Source organism: Dermacentor variabilis, chromosome 3 (assembly GCF_050947875.1).
Source record: "Dermacentor variabilis isolate Ectoservices chromosome 3, ASM5094787v1, whole genome shotgun sequence".
NCBI classification, from domain to species: domain Eukaryota; kingdom Metazoa; phylum Arthropoda; class Arachnida; order Ixodida; family Ixodidae; genus Dermacentor; species Dermacentor variabilis.
This window is the reverse complement of record NC_134570.1, coordinates 156,333,561-156,358,123: the sequence shown is the minus strand read 5'-3', so window position 1 is coordinate 156,358,123 and position 24,563 is coordinate 156,333,561. Positions and strand designations below refer to the sequence as shown.

The 24,563-nt window shown below is 44.7% G+C and overlaps 1 protein-coding gene across 2 annotated transcripts in view; it reads left to right on the top strand.

Annotated features, from left to right (window-relative positions):
- The window catches only part of LOC142576437 (uncharacterized), a 43,211-nt gene that overhangs the window by 5,668 nt on the left and 12,980 nt on the right, over positions 1–24,563 (top strand). For both annotated transcript variants that reach the window (XM_075686572.1, XM_075686573.1), the window contains exons 3-5: positions 11,694–11,876; positions 17,332–17,721; positions 23,814–24,127. In XM_075686572.1, coding sequence (XP_075542687.1) covers positions 11,694–11,876; positions 17,332–17,721; positions 23,814–24,127 — 887 coding nt within the window. The remainder of the gene's footprint in view (positions 1–11,693; positions 11,877–17,331; positions 17,722–23,813; positions 24,128–24,563) is intronic.

The following is a 24,563-nucleotide window of genomic DNA, read 5'->3' as shown; positions in this document are numbered from 1 at the left end:
CCATGGCACAGCCATAGGGTGTGCATACATGCCAATGTTATCTGGACCCATGAGACCAACCACCACAAGTTTTGATGACATGATGAGTCTTCTTTCTGTTGTAGCTCTTGGCGTGCATTTTGAAACGGTCGCATTAAAAGGTAACATAATCATTTGCTGCGCTCTATAGCAATAGAGGCTCCATAGTGTAATTCCTGTGCTGACAGCTATCCAACAGGGCAATAAAAACAATGAAGCCTAATAACATGAAAACATTGTATAATTGGGTGTTCATATTCACAGGTGGGAACAGTGTTAAGGACATGGACAAAGCTAAGGCATATATGTCAAGCGTTGTGCTGACTGAGCTGTTTGAACCAGAAATGTGTGGTCACATTATCAGACGTCATTTCCTTGTTCGGAAGGCTCAGTCAGTACAATGGAAATATTGGAAAACTATTGTTTCCCCCTTGACTTCTTTACTTTGACTCTATAAAACCTCTTTAAACCATCCACTTCACGTTTCCGAAGCTACAAAGGTAATGCTACATATTGCCACAAGTGTGTTCGCTAATGTTTTCTTTCTGTTTACTGTCACCGGTGTTGTGGTTCCTCTGTTGGAGGTCTGCTACCACCAGCGATCCACAACAGTCCCTCACAAGCATTCCCAAGTGCTGCCTTAACATCACTACTGGCCAGCTGGATAGTTGGCCGTACATATTTGTGTGTGTGTGTGTGTGTGTGTGTGTGTGTGTGTGTGTGTGTGTGTGTGTGTGTGTGTGTGTGTGTGTGTGTGTGTGTGTGTGTGTGTGTGTGTGTGTGTGTGTGTGTGTGTGTGTGTGTGTGTGTGTGTGTGTGTGTGTGTGTGTGTGTGTGTGTGTGTGTGTGTGTGTGTGTGTGTGTGTGTGTGTGTGTGTGTGTGTGTGTGTGTGTGTGTGTGTGTGTGTGTGTGTGTGTGTGTGTGTGTGTGTGTGTGTGTGTGTGTGTGTGTGTGTGTGTGTGTGTGTGTGTGTGTGTGTGTGTGTGTGTGTGTGTGTGTGTGTGTGTGTGTGTGTGTGTGTGTGTGTGTGTGTGTGTGTGTGTGTGTGTGTGTGTGTTTGATGCAGAGCTTGACTGCATCACTTAAATGGTGGTTTTAAAGCAAGATAGTACCTTTTCTTAGCAACTGCTTCTGCTTATTGCAAAGTATGCAAATGCATGTGCAGGCGTCTAAGGGTGTGGGTGTGGAAGGGGGGAGGTTAGTTGGTTGGGTATGAAAAGTCGTGCACACAGAAAATGATGTATGCACTGGCTGTGGTAATGACCACAATGTGAATGCAACACAAAGCGCTAAGGTGCGGGAAGACAGGTTGGTGGTCTGCGAGGCCTTCTAAATAATAATAATAAAAAAGATATGGTGACGGTTGTGCAAGTCAAACCTCGGGTGATCTTACTTGAAAAGCAGAATGCTCTTTTTAATCTGTGTGTCCTTCTAATTTGCTTTCTTCTGGGCTATGAATTTTTCTGAGATGTCTTTCAGGGATGGGACTCCTGTGCCAATTGCGCCGTTCTGATACAAATGCAAATTCCTGCGCCAAACTGCGCCAAACGCAAAAACTTGACTGAAATCGTGCCATGCTGCGCCTGAACGGCTTCGGCATGTGTGCTCCAGCAGTGCCCATGAACAGCGAGCGGATTCGTTCCCCGAAAAAGAGTGCAGCCAGTCACATTCCGCACCCTGCGCAAAGGGGCCTGTCATACAGTTCCTTGTAATTTTCGTGCTTATGACGCTGGGCATTACAACACTGGACACACGCGCTGGCAAGTGGCCGGCGCGCGTGCGTCTGCTCCCGGCTGTTGTCGCTGCTTTTGGGACAGCCAGGGCAGCGGCTGTATTTAGAGCGCACTAGAATAAAGTTGAGTGCGCTGAGCGGCGCGGCGTTCACTAGCTGAGGCGCAGAACAACGAAAAGTAGAGTGAGGGTGCCGCGAGTAAACTGCATTTTAGGGAGGTGCACAGTGCAGCAGGGTCAGCGGCCCGGTATCTCTGTCCCACAGGCCGATATGATGTAAAACTGTTGCACTCTGTTTTTGTGCTCCTGTGGACGAGGCCTGAGCCATTTTGACCTATCGCGAAGGGCCAATGGTGGATTTGGAATAAAGAATTGAGCCATTCTGCTCTGTGGAGGTGGATGACAAGCAAAGCTGTAGCTTATCACACAAGGTTAGGCAAGGGTATGCACATTTATTTTCATTATTTTTGTAATGGTAGGGACGATAGCTTTGGTTCGGCTACCACCTTAGACAGATTCTTGGCCAAAGTTAAATCTGCACACCACCGTTGTTGAGTAGTTGAGTGACTTGTATTGGTGCGGCACTTCAAAATGAACTCTTCTAGCAGAAACTGAGGGAATCATTTCTTGTCTGGTTTTGAAATGTCCACATAGAAGTCTCCAACGATGATCACAGGGGTGGTGTCAACATGGCTAACGTCCACAAAGTGCGTGGTCTTGAACTTCTCGATACCGCTCTTGGGTGTGTCTGGAGATGCATACGCAGTGGCTATCACAATTTCGTCTTTTGATTGTACCGCACAGACATCCCCACAGTCGGTGGCATTGTCCCCGTGTGAGTCGATTGTCTGGTTGTATGTACATTTCGTCCATTGCGTATATGGCAGCGCTTCTGCTCGTGATTTCATGTGCTGTTCCCATACGATTCCAGTATACCATGAACTTGACACAACGTATCTTGATTTATATGTTTCATTTGTTATTATTATTTACTATTAGAGTGCAGCTCCTAGGTGCCTGTTCCTGCATTGAACATCGGCATGCCGCGGTGTCGTACCTCGTGACCGAGCGAATGAAAGCGAACGTGGAGGTGGAGCGGAGGGGAAACGGCTTGCGCATGTGCTGAATTGCCGGCGCCCATGGCACCTGCAGCTGTATGGGCGATCTCATCTGCGCTTCCGATGGGGGCCAAGGCGGTGTAAAGTGGGGAGGGCTGCGCTTGTCCACGGCGCCAGCTGCTGAAGTCAGTCCGCGGTACAAACAGGTGTGACAGCGATCACTGCTCCTTCAGGGGGCAATGGTGTGCAGCTACGAGTAAGGCTCGATGCGATGGTCCCTTGGGCGTTGTCGCCACTGACACTGGTGGCACGATTTCGCTGCGACAAAGGGCCGCTCTCGTCGTTGGTGGAATGAAAGCACGAGGAGAGTAATGCTCCACAAGACACGCTGTGCAGCGACGGTAACTACAATATGGCGCCAGAGTAGCGCGCGTCGTCTGCATGGAAACAAAGTGCTGCATGAGCGGCGGTCTGTCTGCTGCAGCTGCTGTGAATTGTGCTGATGTGCTGCTTCTTGCAATCGCCTGATTAGCGAGGCAGTTGCGCCACACTTCGCTTAGTTCGCCATCTTGCACACGGTACAGATTGTCCGTGTCAGCTACGCTACTCACAGCGTTCTGTTCCTAATATAAACAATGTATCTCTATAATCATAATACAAAACATTCACACGCACAATGAAAACACATATAGAACTTCACTCAAATTTCGCATTAGCTAGTATCGTAATCATAGGTGAATTTTTATTATTATGATTGAGGACCTTAACATAGAAAGTGTAAGAGTGGAGTTGAAGATCAATATGCAGAAGACAAAGATAATCATCAATAGCTTGGCAAGGGGACAAGAATTTGGGATCGCCCGTCAGCTTCTAGAGTCTGTGAAGGAGTACGTTTACCTAGGTCAATTACTCACAGTGGACACTGATCAGGAGAAGGAAATTTACAGAATAAAAATGGGTTGGAGTGCATGCGGCAGACATTGTCAGATTCTTACTGGAATCTTACCATTATCATTAAAAAGAAAGGTGCACAATGAGTGCATTCTACTGGGGCTAACATATGGGGTAGAAACTTGGAGACTGACAAAGAAGCTCGAGAACAAGTTAAGGACCGCGCAGAGTGATGGCTTGAAGAATTTTAGATGTAGTGTTAAGAGACAGGAAGAGAGCGGTGTGGATTAGAGAGCAAATGGGTATAGTAGCTGATGTTCTAATTGACATTAAGAGAAAAATATGGAGCTGGGCAAGTCATGTAATGCGTAGGTTAGATAACTGGTGGACTAGTAGTGTTACAAAATGGGTGCCAAGAGAAGGGAAGCACAGTCGAGGATGGCAGAAGACCAAGTGGAGCGATGAAATTAGGAAAGCGAGCATTGTTTAACTGCGCGAACAAACGAACCACAAAGACAGCGAGGGACAAGGACGGGCGTAGACTTGCAACTAAAGTTTATTCCACAACGTACACATATAAGTACACACCTGACATACTCCACTGCGCGTGCGCAAAAAAAAGGCAAGGTAAAAGAAAAGTAAACCTTGTATAAGTGAAACGCGATCTACCTACGCTCGTCAAGTCTGCAAGTCTGCGCCCGTCCTTGTCCCTCGCTGTCTTTGTGGTTCGTTTGTTCGCGCAGTTAAACAATGCTCGCTAATATCTACCAACTCGCCCAACAACAAGTTCTTCGGAATTAGGAAATTTGCAGGCACTTGTTGGAATCGGTTGGCACAGGACAGGCATAATTGGAGATCATAGGGAGAGGCCTTTGTCCTGCAGTGGAGATAAAATAGGCTAATGATGATGATGATCACGGCAATTAGGGGCGGAGTGCTTGAAACTTGCTCCACCTCTGCCTTGGGTCAGCCCAATATTGCACTATCTCTGCGTTGGCTCAAGCTCACATGTTTATTGTTGATGCACCAACACGAAAAATACGTATAACTCTAGCCATATACAGCTCTGCTGTAAAACACAGTGGAAGTTTTACGTTGTACCAGCCCAGGGTAAATTGTGGCTCTCTGGGTCTTTGTTGATTGGACCTCATAATTGGAGAAAATTTTTCGCTACCATCATGAACGTCGGCCCGAGATATATAGTTTTATTGCAGTGCCACCGATATTTTTGGCTTTGTTGGAAAGCATGCTCTGTGCTGCTGCTCAACCCAATCTTCAATATTCTTGTACGCCATAGCTACTGAACACGCTTCTACCACCACGCATTCTGATTGGCTTGTGGCAAAGCAAAACTACTTCTATTATGCTGAAATGGCTTTCAATAAACCACAGTATTTCGTAACTCTGGTTTCTTCGTACTGTGTGTTTGCAAAGTGCATTTCCAGGCACTTCACCTACACTGTTGAGACATTAAATAAAAGTGTATTTATATAAAAAAAAAATGTCTGTGGCTACTTTACACAATTTTGTACTTGCTATTGTGGCATGCATATTGTTATGTCGATGTGACCACCAAGAACGCCATGCTGGGCACATTGGGCACGCCGGCACGTCGGCCTAAAGAGAGATGCAGGCATAGACGGGGGACCCCATGTCTGCAAGAAAGGTGGCGGTGGAATTCCATAAAGCATGGTTGTAGGTCGAACAGGGTTGTCGCTTGAGTAGGAGTGCTCTGGAGCGCAAGTAAGACGGCAATGTCCTAGGCCTCAGTAGTTGGAGCGGTCTGTGCCTTGGCAGTGTCTGAGTTCACGTCAGCATTGATGAAATGCGCTGTAGCGCTCAGCGTTCATGGCCGAAGCAGTAGTAGAAAGGACACGCTCAGGTACCAGCAGTAGCGTCACAGCAGACGAGGCATACCTGGGGTTCGTGAACGTAGTGGATGCATCGCAGCAGAAGCGTTTGAAGTAGGGTTAGTGTCCAGGTAGCGTCTGAGCCGTTCTAAGTCCGAAGAAGTGGTCGCAGGATGTGGGGATGCTTTACGTAGTAGCGCCTGAAGTCCTTAGTGTAAGTCATTGCAGTAGTATACAAGATGGGGTTCTTCAAAAGCAGCATGGGCAGCAACTTGGACGCATCATGGCAGCAGTAGTAGAGGTAAAACAGGGATGCGTTTCAGTAGGAGCAAAGTCCCTGGCATCCACTGAAAAAGTATAATCAGAATTAGCAGTATTGTAACAATGGTAAGGCTTGGAAATAATGCCCACAGAAGTAAAAGTCCTTTTCATCTCGTCACCAATGTTACTTTGGTGTGGCTGCCAAGAACACCATGCTAGGCACGTTGGGCACGCCGGGACGGCGGCCTAAAGAAAGATGCAGAGGAGGACCGAGGCTGAGAGTGAATTTATCGAAGCGCGGCGCCTTAAATAGGCGGAGCGTCGCTATCACAGTGGCCCCTGAGGGCAAGCAAGTTTCGGTCTCGAAACCGAAACTCCGATGTAACACAATTTTTGTCATTGCTGCGACTAATTAAAAAATCTACAGGTACTACAGTCGAACCCACTTATAACAATATTCAAGTGCCACGAAAATTCCATTGTTATAACCAATAATTGTTATAACCAGGGGGATGGCAGAGCTGATATGAGAAAACTTTATAGGCAGGGAGGCCAGTGCCCCTCCCCACCACATTCCTCTGCCCGGCTGCGATTGTGTTCACTCGTTTATCAGCTTCCTGGGCGCTCCAGTCGCGTGTAACAAGCCGCGGCTGTCGGCGTTAAAGAATGGCACTGCTATAACAACTGCAAAGAGGTGTCACAGGTGGCAAGCGATATGCGAGTACTGCCGAGGCATCACTTTGGTGGCCCGAAAAGGGGCCGTTTAAAAATTGCGAGAAGGCTGTCAGCTTGAGAAATCCAGAAGAAACGCTGAGGAGAGATCGCCACAAGCATCTCACGATGCGCTGGCTTGTACGAGAAGCGCCTATGTCCGTCAGCCATGCATGTTTTCCTTGAAAATTGCCGACATCCTTCTCCATGGCATCCAAGCGCTCCACGTAGTGCAGCGGAAGGTTCCTCGCGAGAACTAAGCCCCGGAGGGGGGGGGGGGGCAGGGGGGGGACTGAATCATGCTGGGCCTCCTGTGAGGACAACGTTAAGGCAGCCTGCCCTACCGCGTCATCGCTGCCATCTCTATTCGATGCAAGCACGTTCACGACGATCGTCTTATCATTTAGAAGCACTTGGTTTCCAAATCTACAGCCGTGCGCTTTATTTTCACTGGCAACATTGTGCATTGCCAATGATCAGCGGGTGGATGAGCCATCTTCCGTTTTGGCGGCGAGTCATGCGAAGTTGAGAAACTGCTTGGCCAGGAACAACTTTGACACAACCGACAAAAGTGAATGCGAGCGATTAAGCTGTTTGAGAACTGCCGCACTGCACTGAATGAGGAGCCAGCAAGCAACATGTGAGCAATCTGTTTGCAGCGCTGTTGGTGTGGTCCATTTGTGTTTCAGAAAGTGGGGCAGCGTAGAGCTATGGGCACAGCCCATTCGTGTATGTAGGAGTGGAAGGGCAACGGGAGAGAGCCGAGCGGATATGGCTGGAACGTGAGCGCGCAACGGCTGTTGGAGCAGCGGCCCATTGTACCGCGGCTCGAATTTCTCGTTTTATTTTTTTCTTTTCAAGCAGTTTGCATTTTACATTTCGGCTTGGGACACCCAGCAGCCAGACTTCATCGTTATAACTGATAATGCGGCACCGGGGCATTGTAGTAAGCGGGTTATTTAACCATGGAAAACATACAAAAGTCGATGGTGCAGCAGCCTCTCATTGTTATAACCGATATATTGTTAAAACCAGTATCGTTATAAGTGGTTTCGACTGTATTACCAAACTCTGCATGCACTAGACGGTTTTAGTATCAGGGTAATCTGCTTCAATATGTAGCTTAAGATGTTCCTTAAGAGAGTTGCAGTACAGCGCTTGTGTTGGCTTATTCCATGTTCCGTCGTGGTTTCGAAATGTCCTGCCATATCCCATTATTCCACCAAAATTAAGATTGGGCTGCACTAAACTGCTTCAATATGAAATTTCATCTGCTCTAAATTGCTCCGAATTCACTCTGCACCAAGCTGCTCCAATATATATTTAGTCTGCTCCAAACTGCTCCAAAGCGCAATTTTACTTGCTACCGAAATTGCTTCAAAATGACATTGGGCAGTCCCACCCCTGGTCTTTATAAAAGGTTTCTGCTGTTTTATTGACCTTCCGGTTTAGAATGACAGAAAGCTGAGTTAGTTGGTAAGGATTCATTATGTAAAGAAAATTGCATTATGCAGATTATGTCAAGAAAGCAAAATCCCTCACCTTAGAGCTGTTTTTCTCGGCGAAGACCCATAAGCAAGAAATTCCTTTTCGTGCTATGGTGTCAGAGAAAGGGACATGACAGGTCTGTGTTGCTAGTTATCTACAGAACTGCTTAGCTTCACTCGTTTTTTCAGACCCCTTTTGCTTGTGTAATTCTCAGTTCAGTATTTAAAAAGGAAAATCCTGGTGATTGTACAGCTTTTAGTATGACGTAGTAGTTCTGCGGAAACCCGCAAGGTGGAGAGAAGTAATGAATAAAGAGAAAATCAGACATCCACCCGTTCGTAGCAATTGCTACAAAGGAAACCCATACGGGTGGATGTCTGATTTTCTCTTTATTCATTACTTCTCTTCACCTTGCGGGTTTCTGCAGAACTACTACGTCAAAAACTTGCCTTTGCTTTGTGTTGTCGACAAATTCGACTTCGCACTGCCACCTGCTAGCCGCCTGCTTAGCTCAGATGGTAGAGCGGCTGCCCCGGAAAGGCGGTGGTCCCCGGTTCTAGTCCCGGACCAGGACGAATTTTTCTTCAACTATGAGACTTTTCTTTCGAGGAACCCGTATGGGTTTCCTTTGTAGCAATTGCTACGAACGGGTGGATGTCTGATTTTCTCTTTATTCAGCTTTTAGTATGGATATTGAAGACCTGCATTATTCCTTGCCGCATGACAGGTTGCTAAATTCCGTAAATGAGTGCATTAAAGAACAAGTGCAAGAGTTGGCTTTTATTGACAGATGCGGTGTTTCTACGGGAGCTTTTCTAGAAATTCTTTCAACGTACTTGAAGTCGACGCTGATTGGGTGGAGAGATGGCATTTTTCTGCAGAAATCAGGCATTTGTATTGGCTCAAAGGTTGCCCCTATTCTTAGCAATATTTACCTGAGTAAGGTTGACAGCTGCTTAGGTGATAGCGTTATCAAAATATTTCGTTACGTTGATGATTACCTGATTTTCTGCAATAGGGAAGAATTCGATTCCCCTGCTACCTCAGTAAGGGAGCAATTTAAACTTTATGGAGGAGGAGTAACGTTTACCAAGGAATTTCCTCGGCGACGCGTAATTCAGTTTCTTGACATTCCCTTGGTCTTCGAAAAAAATCACGTTTGTTGGCAGTACTCCCCAAGATCTTCGAAGCCGTTGCTAAACTTTCAATTCAAGCATTCCAAAGTAGTAAAAATGGAATTGCCATGTCGTGCCTTAAGTCTTCTTTCACCAGATCCGGCATGCACAAAATGAGCGCCAGTTTTAATGCGCAGGTCCGGCACCTATTAGAAGCAGGTTGTCCTAGTGTAGCAGTGGCCACTGTGGCTGAGCGCCTAAAGAAGACGGTTTTGGGGGGGGGGGGCGGACGTGATTACAGAAAGCAGTAAAAGCAAAAAAAAGAAGAGTAGTGGCTATTCCGTACATTCATTCAGTGTCGCACAGGCTTAAAAAAGTTGCAAGTAGATATGATGTTAATGTTGCTTTCACTGCTCCCAATAAGCTAGGTAAGATATGCGCTGCCGTGCAGAGGAAAAAGGAGCAGGTAAAAGGCAAAAAAAGAACAGATATTTGTCCAGTGAAGCACAATAAGAACAACAGGTTTACTGACTGTCGTATGGGTGTGGTTTATAAAATTCCCCTTAGCTGTGGCCAGTTCTACGTAGGGCAAACGGGACGGTGTATCAATCAGAGGCTAATGGAACATAAAAGGTCGTTAACAGGTGGATCACCTTCTAATCTTTCGCTATGTTGCCGAGATTGTAACCGCATGCCAGAGTTAGATGAATGCGCTATATTGTACAGGCATAAGAACGAAGATATGCGTCTTATGGTAGAGGCATGGCATATCTATAACGGTGGAAGTGCGTGTGGGAGTCAGCCTTTGATTACCTTACATAAGGAAGAGATTTAGTGCCTCAACAGTTATCTCTCACGTAGGCCGGCACGTTTACCCGATTGACACGTGGTGTTACCAGTCCTGAGCATGCGCAGATGAGTTTTGTGCCTTCTTTCTTTTTTCGCCTCAGTGCACCCTTCAGTTGATAGTTGACATTTGTGTTGTCCACTTCTCCACTCTTGTGTCCTGTCTGCATGCCTCACCTCTTTTTTGCATAATGACCTTCCAGTATTGCTGTCTGTAATACTGTGTCCGATAGCACTGTGAAGTCCTGTGTTCCTATATATACATTCTTTGATCAATAAAGTTCAATCGGTTTTCGGTGTTTGCGTTTCTGTTTTCATTAACCACATGTCCATCAGCCCATACATTGGTGCTTTGTGCTGTATTCTCGCTGCGTACTTAGAACAACTTGCCCAAATCACTATCCTGGTAATGACCAGAATGAGAGATCTGCTAATGCCTTTGCACACATCCTTCAAGGACATAGTGTTGCAAAAATGTCTTTAAAGTTTTCATTTTGCTGGCATCAATACAAAGGCTGTTGATGAATTCAGGGTGCTTTAGGACCCTGTAAGGCACGCTTAAAGACGTGTTAAGGTATACACGAGGTTGAAGAACCCCTGCGGCATCAACACATCTTGGTAAAAGCCACTCTCCTCCATCTGTGCCAATAGTTGAGCTTTTAAAAGGATCACAGAATTTTCTTGTACTGTATTACAGGTGAAAATTATGACAAATAGTGTTAGCAAGCTACAGTGGCAAGAAAAGTAATAAATGCTTGCTGATGCCCTCTTGTAATAGAATAGCGGGGACATTGAAATACTCGGCAATAAAGAAGTAACTCTTCCTATGCAAAATTCCAGGCAATTCTTACGTTTATTCTTTCCAAAGAAGACTGGAAAATCATCACCGTTATGCGTGATGCACCTTCATTTCAGAGCTATATTGCGCTTCTTTCGCATAAAAGCAGTTGGAGTGGCTCCGTGTGCTTTGTATAAAGACATGAAGGGATTTAACGAGGGCTACAGGGACATTGCAGAAATGGCTGGTATTGCTGGCTCCCACCAGTGATTGCAATGTCTTTTTGTAGCGGATTTTTATTGCCAACTAATAGATAATGAAAGACGACGCTATAGAACCAAGGGTCAGCTGCAAGCCGTATCACTGTAAAGCACAACCATTGACTATGTTCATCACCGTAGCAATGCTTATTGTTTCTTTTGAAGGCATAAGTTTGCCCATTTAAGGTTTGTTTCCAAGAGCACTGCTTGCTTTGTCTGCCTGCTCGTGCTGCATGCCACTACTTCCCCATGTTAACTATGCATAGTATTTGTAACAGGCCTGGCCTCAAAAATTGGCCAAAGTCCAAAGCCAGTATACTATACGATCTGAATTGTTTGATTCTACTTTATTCTTACAATTTAATGGTTTCAAGTGGCAAGCACCAGTAATAACTTAGGTGGGATGCAGCCCTAGTGAATGGAGGGGCATAAGAAAAATGAATAGGACAGAAATGTGTTGTATACCTGCCTTTATGGACTTATTGCAAGGCCTTCTCATTTAATAAAGAGGCTCAATGAGAACAGTAACACTTACAAACTTACTGAGGTTTTCACTAAACTTACTACAAACAGCTATTCTTGTCTTTACTGGTATTTTGCTAACGAAGCGTGCGCCTGAAATCAAGTACATAAGTGAGAATTAACCACCTGGCTATTATATATATATATATATTCTTTTCTTCAGCTGTAGGAAACCGGAAGAGGAAGCGGGCTGGAAGCATCAAATGTGGAAAGATATGTTTTGCAGCAATGACTGTCGCTGAAGCCAAGACAGGAGTTAGTGTGACGTTCCAACGCAAACACAGGGGCCACGACTTTGACTTGTGCCATGTCTTTCTGTCCAAGTCGGAGAGAGGTGCTCTTGCCGGTAAGAAACTGCTTTGCTCTTAATCAACGCGTGAAGGATAGTTCTTGGGTTTTCAACCTCGCCCGTATAAAGCACTGCCTATGCCACATCAGGCAGTGAAAAAACCCAAAGCGATTGTTAATGCATTAGAAATGCATCACATCTGCATAATTCAAAGTCACTTTCACTGACTGTGGGCTAATATAGTTAATGGCACCCCAAACAGCCTATAACTTGGCCCAGTTTGTTCCATTACATTTGGCTGTGGTAACAACTACGTGTGATTGAAAGCTTCCTTGGTGAAGCCATTGGCATTTATTTTGCCTGTACAACTGCTCCTATTGCTGCCAGCAGCTTTAGTTATTGTTGATATAATTAGCACTGCAAGCCGCAGAGCACACAGTGGCTCTCTTTGTGCCTGCTTAATTTTGCAGCTTGCAGTTAAGTGGATCGGTAGGGTGTAACATCGCCATGCAACCCAATGGCTATGAGAATAGCCGCAGTAAATAAGCCTCAAACAACTTCCATCCACGGGGTTTGCTTAACATAAGCTGAAATATATAACTACACAATCATGCTTGTCCATTCTGCCTCAATCAAAATGTGAACATTATGGGCTGCAGTAAAACCTGTAACCTTGCACAACCATTACAGCTGATCCATGACAAATGCGGTTTCTGTGTGAAATTTCAGTTCAGCTTGCATTTTTTTACCACTATGTAGGGTTCAAGGACTGCATAACTAACATCTTTGGGTGCTCATAAATATTATTTATGTGGTCATAGTACAACGATTAGGACATTAGGATGATTAGGCAGAGACCTGACCCCACAAAACAGCTTGGCACTCAATTTTAGCATAAAGTTACAGCTGTATGTGTTCCTTGTAAGGCTGGTCAATTGATCAATTAAAGGGACCCTGAAACAATGTTGTCGATTTTCTACAAACGTAGTGAGTCGTTACAGTAGGTTCTTCTGATCATTAATTGATGCATCTAAGTGACGCATCTAATTATAAGGTTTTAAAAATGTACATCGCTGCCGATCGCCGCACACTGCTCAACGGAATTTTCAGCCACCCCTACCCATATGATGTAAATCACTCAATTGACGTCATGCGGGCGAGCTATCGGATTGGCTGCCCAGGGCGTGTCATCTATAATTTTTCCACCTTTATGGTGAACAAATGATGTTCGTAATAGTTGTAATGTTAGTTAATTTGTTTCTATAAAAAGAATGTAACAGAAAGAAAATGCACAAGAACAATTTCTCACTACACTTAATCACTTCGGCACACAGCAAGCGTCGTATGCTTGTATTACAATGTGCTCCATTTTGACGCGAGCTCCGCAGTCAGAGTTGGTCTGTCTTTTTGCGAGCACTATGATTCGACTTTGTTGCCTTGTGGACTGCAAACGTAGCGACTGGCAATATGTCAAGCTGCCACATTGTGTCCCTCTGCAAGGCAGCAGACGATTCAAGTGGCTGCAACGCATCGGATTGCCGCTATCAGATCGGCACCAGGATTTGCGCGTTTGTGGCTGTCACTTTACACCGGAGGATTACTAACGCAATAGCGTTTCGCGAGTCCGGTATTACAAGCGCAAGGGGACAGGGCCTGCCCGTTTGACCATGTCGTCGTTTCACGGGATAAGCAGAAGTGCAAATGTGAATGGCGTGCAGGGCGCAGCCACCTGGTGGCACAGAGCTCAACCACACGCAGTAGCAGTAACGAAATGTATTCTTTGCTGCTGGTGTAAATTTTTTGCAGGAGCGCAATGGTTAACATGCTGTTTTTGCAAATGTTTAAAATGTTTTACACTTGGTTAGAGCAACATTAGCTCTTTGTTCGGCTGGTTAAGCTCTGCGCCAACGGGTGGCTGGACCATGGAGACCGATCAGGCAGCTCATGTACATCTGTGCTAAAGTTCCTTCATCAGCTTGAGTTTATGCATCCACCGTTCTGTCAAAACAGCCGGCTCGCCTGTGGTTACCGGAATACCAGACACCTTCGGCGCTGTGACAGAATGCTCGCAATGCACGCTGCTTCGATAGCTCTCGCTTGGGGTCGACTGCCAAGCAGCTGGCAGAGAGTTTGGAGAGGCTTCGTGCGCTCGCTCCTAGAGAACCGGAAGTCGACGACACGACGTGCCATCATGATGTGGAACCAGTGAAGGCGGAGCTTAGCCCCGATCACTCAGCGAACGAGATTAGGAGAAAATGCATGACTACGGAGGAGGGTAACTTGTAATCATCCATAGCACTCTTAATATGAGACATTTCACCCAAATTGTGGTGCAAATGATTAACTTCAGCTGTACCCTACGCGTCTACAAAATTTGTCCGAACCATTTCAGGGACCCTTTAGCTATCCAAATAATTGTTAAAAGATACGACTAATGCTTTCGTTACCACTAATTAAATTAAGTAAAGTGCATCAACCAAACCAGAGCAAATGCCCCGTGATGTTATATGCAAGCTTATCTGGAGCACTGTGCATTTGTTACAATAGTCGACCCTTTTTTAACACTTGTAATGTCCTGTGCCACTATGAATGGTTCTGAACTAAAAAAGTGACAGACACTGATGCCACAGAAGGTGTAGGGGTAGTGAACAGTTTTTGCTGATTGAAAAAGGATTGTAAATAATTGTCATATTTAACACTTTACGGTGCTGTGTACACAATTGTGCCCGACAATATGTAGCATATCAACAGAAAAAGCATTGATGAAAGTAATCATATTTGAAATGCAAACATCACTAAACACTTCTGATTGGAATTGCGCTTCAAATTTGAATAATTTGAGCTGAACGTGTTAGTATAGTGAGCGGGCAGGGTTCATTGTATGTAGTGTGTTCACTTCTCTTGCTGTGTGTTGCAGGAAGCTTAATTTTCAATTGGCTGGGTAGGTGCTACTTAAGCCTGCTATATATGAAATAGTTGATATTTTCATATCTGTTGTTCCTGCAGTTAGCTTTTCGCATGGAGTCCGCATTCTGTAAACTTGACAAAACTCGCTGAAGAATTTAAAATTCTTAATCCATTCTGTGGGTGTACGGTTTTATAGCTCTGAATATGCTAGAAATGCGGTGAAAGTAAGGTGTTAATCGACAGATGTAATTGGCACTTGGAAGGGGTTAACAAAGGCGTTGAAAGTGTCAGAAAAGACAGCTTTTCCGTGGGTGGAATCCAAAGCCACAGTTGCTGGATGCCCGGAGCATCGTTCTAACCAAAAACACTACTGCGGCTGCCATCTTCCCTCCCACTTTTTTGTGGCATTTAATGTTATAAAAATACATTGTTTCCTTTATGGAAAAAAAAAGTTTATTCACTATGCACGATAAACTGAGAGCCTGGCTGTCAAGTTGATGCCTGCAAAAATAACGTACTTGCCGTGCGGCAGCTGCTGACTTAGTAATCATATTTTGTAATGCTGTAGCCGATAGTCACCATTGCAGTTTATTAATGGCACCAAATATTAACATTGGAGAATCCACGTAATTTTTCTGCTGCTGCTGCTGAAGTCTGCTCTGTAGCAATGCTCGCCTCTCTCTCTGTCTTCGTAAGGAAATACAACAGTGTAATAAGCTGGCCTAAAACAACAGGAAGGAATGTAGATCGCTCAAATAATGTAATGTACCACATTATAGATGCATTGATTGTAAGTCGGTGAAACTGATTATTCAAGGAAAAAAGGGCTGCCAATTAAATTACATTAAATTTTTTTAAATGCCGACCTTGGCTCTTTGCATCCTTAACCCTTTCAGGGTCAATGACTTAATATAGGGTGCCGCAAACAAGTCCAAAATGGTCGATGCCGATTTCCAAACTTTTTCTTTCCTGGCATGTGTTGCCACTATGTGGTAATACACAGAATCTTTTTCTCTCACTTCCCTCTCTCAGTTTTCGTTGCATGGTTTGTTTTAGAGCTAGTTTGCTTGCCCTGGCACAACTATATACTACCGCTCGTGCATTGGCGTGTGCGCGTGCGGGCAGCAGTTAGTTCCTGTTTTGTTCCACGGCCGGTTTCAGCTTCTTGTGCTCACAAAACTTATGGCTATCTCGTTACTAATTGCTCAAAGGGCGACCGCCTGTTACTCGCTCGTTTATTGCTCACAGGGCTGCGCATATGAAGGATGCTCCCGTGCATGGGTTCCCTTTTCCTTCTTTTTTTTGAGACTCGCGAAAACTAATTGCCTCTGGTTGGCGATAAGATGAAGATTAGCAGAAGTCTGTCACACATTTAGTTTTTTGACAGGCACACAACCATACAGTTTTCTTGTGCGCGTTCACCTACTTCGTTCGATTACGTTATGGGCGTAAATATTAGTGTAAGAGCACGAACATTTGAGACTTACGAAACATTCTCGTGTGCGAATTTTCTAAGCTTTCAGCGATGTGTTTAACAATGCATGAAATCTTTAATTCTTATAGGTTTATTTGCTGTTTTTATTGTTGTTATTCATGAATAAACAGTTCATATATACCAATGCAAAATATCTTGCATTGAAAATTGCGGTAAATTTTTTTCGAAACAGGTCCCTCTGAAGAATTTAACCCTTTGAGGGTCGAATAATATTGAAAAAAAATTTCCCAGGTGGTCAAATTACTTTATTGCGGATCTTGAATGTACAAAATGTATAAAGTCGGGAATAAATAGAAAAAAATATTTGCAACAGTATTTTGGTCTCAGCATCACTCAGAACTGCAAAATGTTCAATAGTATTTCAGAGTGTGGTACTTCTTGAAACACGGGTCTACGCACAGCGCCTTATAGCAGTCTGCACACCTAAAATGCGTGTCTGCTCTCCTCTTGAAGCGATGAGTTGTGTTGGCGCTCACGTGACATCATCTCTGCCTTGGGCAGAGGTCTGAGGCACCCTCTCGCGTAAGCGCATTGCCGCAGAGAGCGAGAATACCTTGTGAGCGGTGGTGATAAACAAGCTAAGAGCAGCGCCAATCAAGATAGAAATCAACTTCCACCGCCCCTGCAAGAGAGTGCCGACAAAGAGAAAAATGACGTTTCGCGCGCCTCTGTTGCGATCATGCGGCGAAACTGAAACCGCAAAAGGGGTGTTGCCGCAGTCTGCACGACACGCTGAAGCTAGAAATCAGTTCTGTTTATCTCCCCAAGAAGGCAGCACAAATTTCGAACGCTTCTTGTAAATCCTAAGAGGTGGCAGCACCTCCCACTGAGCACACATCGTCATAAAGACTCGAAATTTCAAACGGAGGGTCGAAACCGTAGCCGTACGGCAGAGACCTTGCGGGACAGAAAACCGCCTCCGTACATGTATGGCAAAAACCTTCAAAGGGTTAAATCTGGAATAAAAATAAAATAAAACAAAAACGACCCTGGGCGGTTGCATACGACAAAAAAATCGACCCTGAAAGGGGTTAACGCTTCTTTGCCGTTGGTTTAACGATTGCATTTCCGGTTGACCCACATAGACTTTTTCTATCTCTCTCTCTCTAGCCAAGCTTCGAGAGGGTGTACCCATGAAGGCAATACTGGAGGATGCACGAGCCAACGTGGATGAAACATTCCACCGCCTGAACCGGATAACCAGGCAGGACCTCCACAGCATCATGAGGGACGCCAGAAACGCTGAGCGCCTGGACGCCAAGGACTACGTCAGCGTGCAGCTTTGGGTCGAAAGGATGCACGGGGAAAGAGACAACCCAGTGCTCTTCTTCAAACATCAAGGACAGCCCGACAAGAGTGACATTCTTGAGAGAAGCAGTGAGGAGCTCTTGGAAGACAGAGACTTCATGTTGGTCATCATGACCCTGCCGCAGCAGGAGCTTTTCAGTGTGGTCGGGGCCGATCGTGTGTGTGTTGACGGAACACATGGAAGAGCAGCAGGTGAGCAACATGATATGAACGAATTCAAAAGGAAAAAAGAATCTGCCTTAGTAGCTTAATGGCTATAGCGTCGCACTACAGGGCTTGAGGTCGTGGTCGTGTACTTGCATTTAGGTGCACATTTAACGAATCCTAAGTGGGTCAAAATTAATCCGGAGTCCCACCCTATGGCCTCATAATGAGATTGTGGTTTTGGCACGTAAAGCCACAGAATTAAAATTGTTATCATACTAGTAACAAAAAGCAATTGCAATGCATGCTCACTGACCTGGAGAGGCAAAGCAGAAGAGTGGGTCTAAAAATTAATCTGCAGAAAACTAAAGTAATGCTTAACAGTCTCGGGAGAGAACAGCAATTTACGATAGGCAGCGAGGCAGTGGAAGTCGTAAGGGAATACATCTACTTAGGGCAGGTAGTGACGGCGGATCCGGATCATGAGACGGAAATAATCAGAAGAATAAGAATGGGCTGGGGTGCGTTTGGCAGGCATTCCCAAATCATGAACAGCAGGTTGCCATTATCCCTCAAGAGAAAAGTATATAATAGCTGTGTCTTACCAGTACTCACCTACGGGGCAGAAACCTGGAGGCTTACTAAAAGGGTTCTACTCAAATTGAGGACGACACAACGAGCTATGGAAAGAAGAATGATAGGTGTAACGTTAAGGGATAAGAAAAGAGCAGATTGGGTGAGGGAACAAACGCGAGTTAATGACATCTTAGTTGAAATCAAGAAAAAGAAATGGGCATGGGCAGGACATGTAATGAGGAGGGAAGATAACCGATGGTCATTAAGGGTTACGGACTGGATCCCAAGGGAAGGGAAGCGTAGCAGGGGGCGGCAGAAAGTTAGGTGGGCGGATGAGATTAAGAAGTTTGCAGGGACGGCATGGCCACAATTAGTACATGACCGGGGTTGTTGGAGAAGCATGGGAGAGGCATTTGCCCTGCAGTGGGCGTAACCAGGCTGATGATGATGATGAACAAAAAGAGAGTCGCAGTTTAAAGCAACAAATCGCAATGGGGTACCTCTTATATGGGGTAAATGGCATTCTTCCATGCTTTCAGTTTTTCTGTTAGCTCAGTTTTCCTCACGCCTTGATTAGGTTTCAAGCATTTCTCTGTCAATGGCAGACAGAATAAGATGAATTCAGTGCTCAGTGTAGCGATGACATGAATGGGGAGCACAGGGTGCCCCACACTCATGCTCCTCATCACCATGTGCCCGGAATTTCCCGTCCACATCACTACCACGCAGTTCTCACAAGTGACTCATTACAGCTGCCATTGCATCCGTCTAGAGCACGGGTATGGTTTGCATTTGCGCCTTTTATTATAAGCGCAGATGGTTCAAGACTGGAATCCAAGACTGTTTGTCAACTAGGCGAACCATTGATCCAGAAGAACTTCAGTTTGGCATAGTTGTTATTTAATGTATATCATACTGACCACTAATAAAAACGACGCCAAGGGAAGAGAACAACCCCGTGTCGTCGTTTTGTGTTCTCTTCCCCTATCCTCGTCTTTATTAATGGTCAATGTAATATAAACCATTGATTGTTGCTATCTTTTCCTTGGCGAAGAAGATGGCCGGTGCAGCGGGCGATGATGACATGATAAAAGCGGTGGTATAGAACTGGCCGAGCTTGATTGCTGAACGAACACTTAGAATCCTTTCACGTAGGGTGGAGTGTGTGTTTTCATTGGTTTCATGAAACCAGAGAAAAAGTAGTGTGAGGGATCGTAGACTGCTGATTTGCTATCCTATACTAAGAAGGAAAGGCAAAGCAGAAGGGTGGGTCTGAAAATTAATCTGCAGAAAACTAAAGTAATGTTTAACAGTCTCGGAAGAGAACAGCAGTTTACGATAGGTAGCGAGGCACTGGAAGTGGTACGGGAATACATCTACTTAGGACAGGTAGTGACTGCGGATCCGGATCATGAGACTGAAATAATAAGAAGAATAAGAATGGGCTGGGGTGTGTTTGGCAGGCATTCTCAGATCATGAACAGCAGGTTGCTATTATCCCTCAAGAGAAAAGTGTATAACAGCTGTGTATTAACCAGTACTCACGTACGGGGCAGAAACCTGGAGCCTTACGAAAAGGGTTCTACTTAAATTGAGGACGACGCAACGAGCTATGGAAAGAAGAATGATGGGTGTAACGTTAAGGGATAAGAAAACAGCAGATTAGGTGAGGGAACAAACGCGAGTTAATGACATCTTAGTTGAAATCAAGAAAAAGAAAATGTGTATGGGCAGGGCATGTAATGAGGAGGGAAGATAACCTCCAAGTGAACGGAAGTGTAGCAGGGTGCGGCAGAAAGTTAGGTGGGTGGATGAGATTAAGAAGTTTGCAGGGACAACATGGCCTCAATTAGTACATGACCGGGGTAGTTGGAGAAATATGGGAGAGGCCTGTGCCCTGCAAAGGGCGTAACCAGGATGATGATGATGATGATGATGATGATGATGACGACTCAGAAGCAAACACTGCACATTGTCTTGTTGAACCACCAGCAGTTGCGGCACACAGTGCAGACGCAATCCAGTGCATCTCATTCCCGCACTTAAGAAGACGTGACGACAGCTGTGCATATGAAGACCCGATTCGTTACCTCTTGCGGGACAGCGGGACGCAGCGGTGCCATTTTTCATGGGGCTGTTGTGTTGTGTAACTTGAAACCTTTTCCAGCAAGATGTCTTACCTAAGTAAAGACACAGGAGAGCCCCAAGCGCATTTCCTCTTGTATTTGTTCACAGAAAATACTTAAAGACACGTTTTCAGGACAGCTGCCAGCTTTTATGATTTCGATAAAGTTAGGCATACGAGTTTGCATGCCCCCGCCTACCAATATCAGATTATCCATTAGACACATCATAGCGCTATAATATACATTCATCATCATTGGTACACATCATAGTGCTATAATATACTAGCAGTATGCTTCATTTGCGGCTTTCATAGGAGCATCTTTTTTCTGAGAACTGGTGTTATAATGGGCATCCTTGAAATACGATGAAAGTATAAAGGATGCTCAATAAGTACAGAGAAAACATGCATTTCTGTTCATCCTGCCTAACCCTTTTAAGGTCAATGACGTAAATATACGACGCCGCAAACAAGTTCAAAATGGTCGATGCCATATATTTACAGTGCTACCTGTACGTTTAAAAAGCGTGCCAATTTCCTAATTTTTTTCTTTCCTGGCATGTGCTGCCACTATGTGGAAGTACAGGGAATTTTTTTCTTGTGCCTCCCTCATTCAGTTTTTGTTGCATGATTTGTTTTACAGCTAGTTTGCTCCGGCGCGTCTATATACTACCGCTTGTGCATTGGCGTGCGCAGGCGGTTGTTTGCGTTTTGTTCCGCGGGAAGTTTCAGCTTCTTGCGCTCGCAGAACTGATGGCTGTCTCGTTGCTAATTGCTCATAGGTCGACTGCTTGTTTCTCGCTCGTTTAGTGCTCACAGGGGTGAGCATAGGAAGGGTGCTGCCATGCATGCGTTTCCTTTTCATTTTTTGAAAGGGGGGGGGGGGAGATGCAATATCTAATTGCCTCTGCTTAGTGATAAGATGAAGATTAGCGGAAGTTTGTCACAGATTTTACTTTTTTGACGAGCACACAGCCACACAGTTTTCTTGAGTTTGGTCACCCACGCAGCTCGATTACGCTATGGACGTAAATTTTAGTGTAAGAGCAGGAACATTTGAGACTTGAGAAATATTCTCATGTGCGCATATTCTAAGCTTTCAGCGATGTGTTTAACAATGCATTAAATTTTTAATTCTTATAAGTTCCTTTTTTTATTGTTGTTATTCATGAATAAAGAGTACATATATACCAGTGCAAAATATTGTTTTCTCACTTTACGGTCACCCTGAAAAAATTATGGTAAATCTTTTTTGAAATAGATCCCTTCGAAGAATTGGAATCTGCAATAAAGAAAATCGACCCTGGGTGGTTGCATATGAGGAAAAAAATCGACCCTGAAAGGGCTAATGTGCTAGTGTACAATGGCTGCTTGTGATGATATTACAGGCAGCTAGCTATGAGGAGGTAGAAGTGGGCAGTGAAGCCATTTAATGCTCCCCTAAAAAAAAGAAAGATAATCTGTGCAGACAGTGGGACATGCAACCTTCCACTTTTTTTTTCTCCCATACAAAATCCTTGTCAGCTTTCAGATAAAACTTTCTGTGAACAAAACCTGATTGGGAATGCATTCGTAACTTGTGTGACAGCACTGCTGTACACGATCAGTGCAAGCTCGGGCAATGCAAGTTGTTGAGACTACTTAGTTCCTGCAAAGTGTTCTTAGAATGAAAGAAAGTTGCATTCAAGCATATCTTCAGAGCAACTTTTCTGGTTGCAAGAAATTTAAATGTTCGTTATGAACCAAGCAGTGCAATGCGTCTTTTCTTATTACATTTGCACAACATGTTATGTGCAAGAACTTGACCAATATTGTTTTGCTTTCTTTTTTTAATTATAATATGTCACTGTTTTGCAACATGAAAGACCTGTGTCATAATTTTTTGTTTCTCATCACTGGATCTCTAAATATACGGCAGCTTTTCTTGACACCTGAAAACATATCCATGCTCCCAATTTTGTGAAGCCAAGATATGCAGATGGCATCAGAAACCTAACAGAAAGCAGTCATTTGTAAACTACTCAAAAAAATATTTTTCATAATGTTAGATAATGATATAACTGATAAATTTTTTTTGCTCACCAAGGAAATGCGAAGATGTTGGGAGCATAGAAAGAGTGTATTTGCAATATATATACAAGATGAGTTAGAGTAATTAAGATGGCTAACCACCAACAACACGCAGCAGCGAGCGTCGCGTGATCTTCTTCCTCTCTCTTCTTTCATGCTTCCTTAAAAATATTTTATCTGCACCAAAATGTCACCTCCACTTGACCGCTTTTAATGAGTTCTTTTAAATGAACAAATTTTTTTTCTTAAGGAACAGAATAGCTTTGTGTCATTGAATTGTGTGTCCTATGCAAAAGCAGGAAGATTAAAAATATGAAACACAAATTATCGCTTATAAATAAACTGCCCATAGAAAATTAAGAATTTTTACGTGTGAATAAAGGTAACTGCCTGAACATTGACTGGTTGCAAATTTTCGCAAATGGAATGAAAAAAAAACAAATGTTCTAGGACTGTCAGCTACACCGCTCACGTGTCACATGGCTGACAGAAGTACCATTTGAGGTGTAAACCTCCACCTCATGGGTTGCTGCAAAGTATGTTTGCCGAACGCATTCCTGTGTGCACAATCTCAATTATAATTGCCTGCATGAACAGCAAGACAGACTGCATGGGTGGCATTTCACGGTGTATAACAGTGCTTTTGCTAATTTTCGCCCACAAGCAGCCAGCACAAATAAAATGACTATCTAGGAGCGTAGAAAGTACATTTCAACCAGCATTTTAGAGTGCAGCTATGAAGCGCCCGTTCCTGTGTTGAGCATCGGAGTTCCTTAGCGTCGTCCTAACTGAGCAAACGAGCAGAGCGAAGGATGAAAGAGTGAGCAAGGAGCACACCGGGGGGATGAATAGCGAAGAGCGTGAGGAGGAAACGGGAGGAGGAAGCTACAGTGAAAGCATCAGGCGGAAAGTGGAGGAGGAGGGTATGGTAAGAGTGTTAGAAGAAAAGCTTAGTGCCGCTTCGCAGCGATGATGGCTACAAGATGGCGGCCAGAGTAGCGCACATCGTCTGCTCACCAATGGCGTGCGGCGTGCACGTCCAACGATACTATGTACGAAAACAAAGGGCTGCATTAGCGGAGGTCTCTTTGCAGCAACTGCTGTGAATCTTGCCCACCCGTCACCCTTGTGCTGCCTTTCGTGATTTCCCTATTAGCGAGGCAGTCACACCACGCTTAGCTCTGTTTGCAATGTGTCGCAGAAGACAGATTGTTTGCGTCAGCCAATATATTGCGAAATGAAAACATGCGTAGAGCTGCGCACAAATTTCGCATTAGGGAGTATCGTAATCATCGGTGATTTTTTTGTTTACCTTCTACACCTCCACTACAACCCAGCCTTTCTTTATTTTGTAAACTTTCTTTTTCAGGGCTTGACTTGCAAGTTATAACAGTGCTTGGCTTGGATGAATGTGGTGCTGGGTTTCCAGTGGCATACTGTATTACCAATCGCACGGACCAGAAAGCCATGTGCACTTTCTTCGCGGCAGTCAGGTCCAGGACAGGCCCGGTTGCAGCCAAAGCCTTCATGACTGACGACGTACCTACATTCAGCAACGCTTGGCAAGAAGTGATGGGGCAGCCTCAGCAACACCTCTTGTGTGCTTGGCACGTGGATAAGAGCTTGCGGCAAGCCATTAAGAAGCACATCCGGGACAATAAACGGAAGGTCCTTGCTTATAAGGTATGTTGTTTCGCGGTACAAATGCCACTGTAAAAGGCGTTGCTGTGCCGACTGCAACAACTTCAAACACTGCAATTCCACTCCCCAGAGAAACGTTTCAGTGGCCCCCACTGCATTTGAATTGTTTTTCGTGCCCCCCCCCCCCCCCATCTGTCCAGCAGCTGGACATGTAGGGGGGGTGACATCACAGTTAATGTGAGTGACATCACAGCTAGTACTGTGACGTCACTCACAGGGACACATGATTTTGAGAATTATTCTAGGCAACATCAGTTATTTGTTTACTCTGTTGCTTCAGTGGACCATTTAATGGTTAGAGAAATAATTAAACATACAAATCGATTGTCTGTGTGTTCTTGTTTTAATTTGTACTGTAGCAAGAGAGATGTACTTCTGTTTCATCTGCTTGTTCCCACGCTTGCAAGAAGAGAAAGAA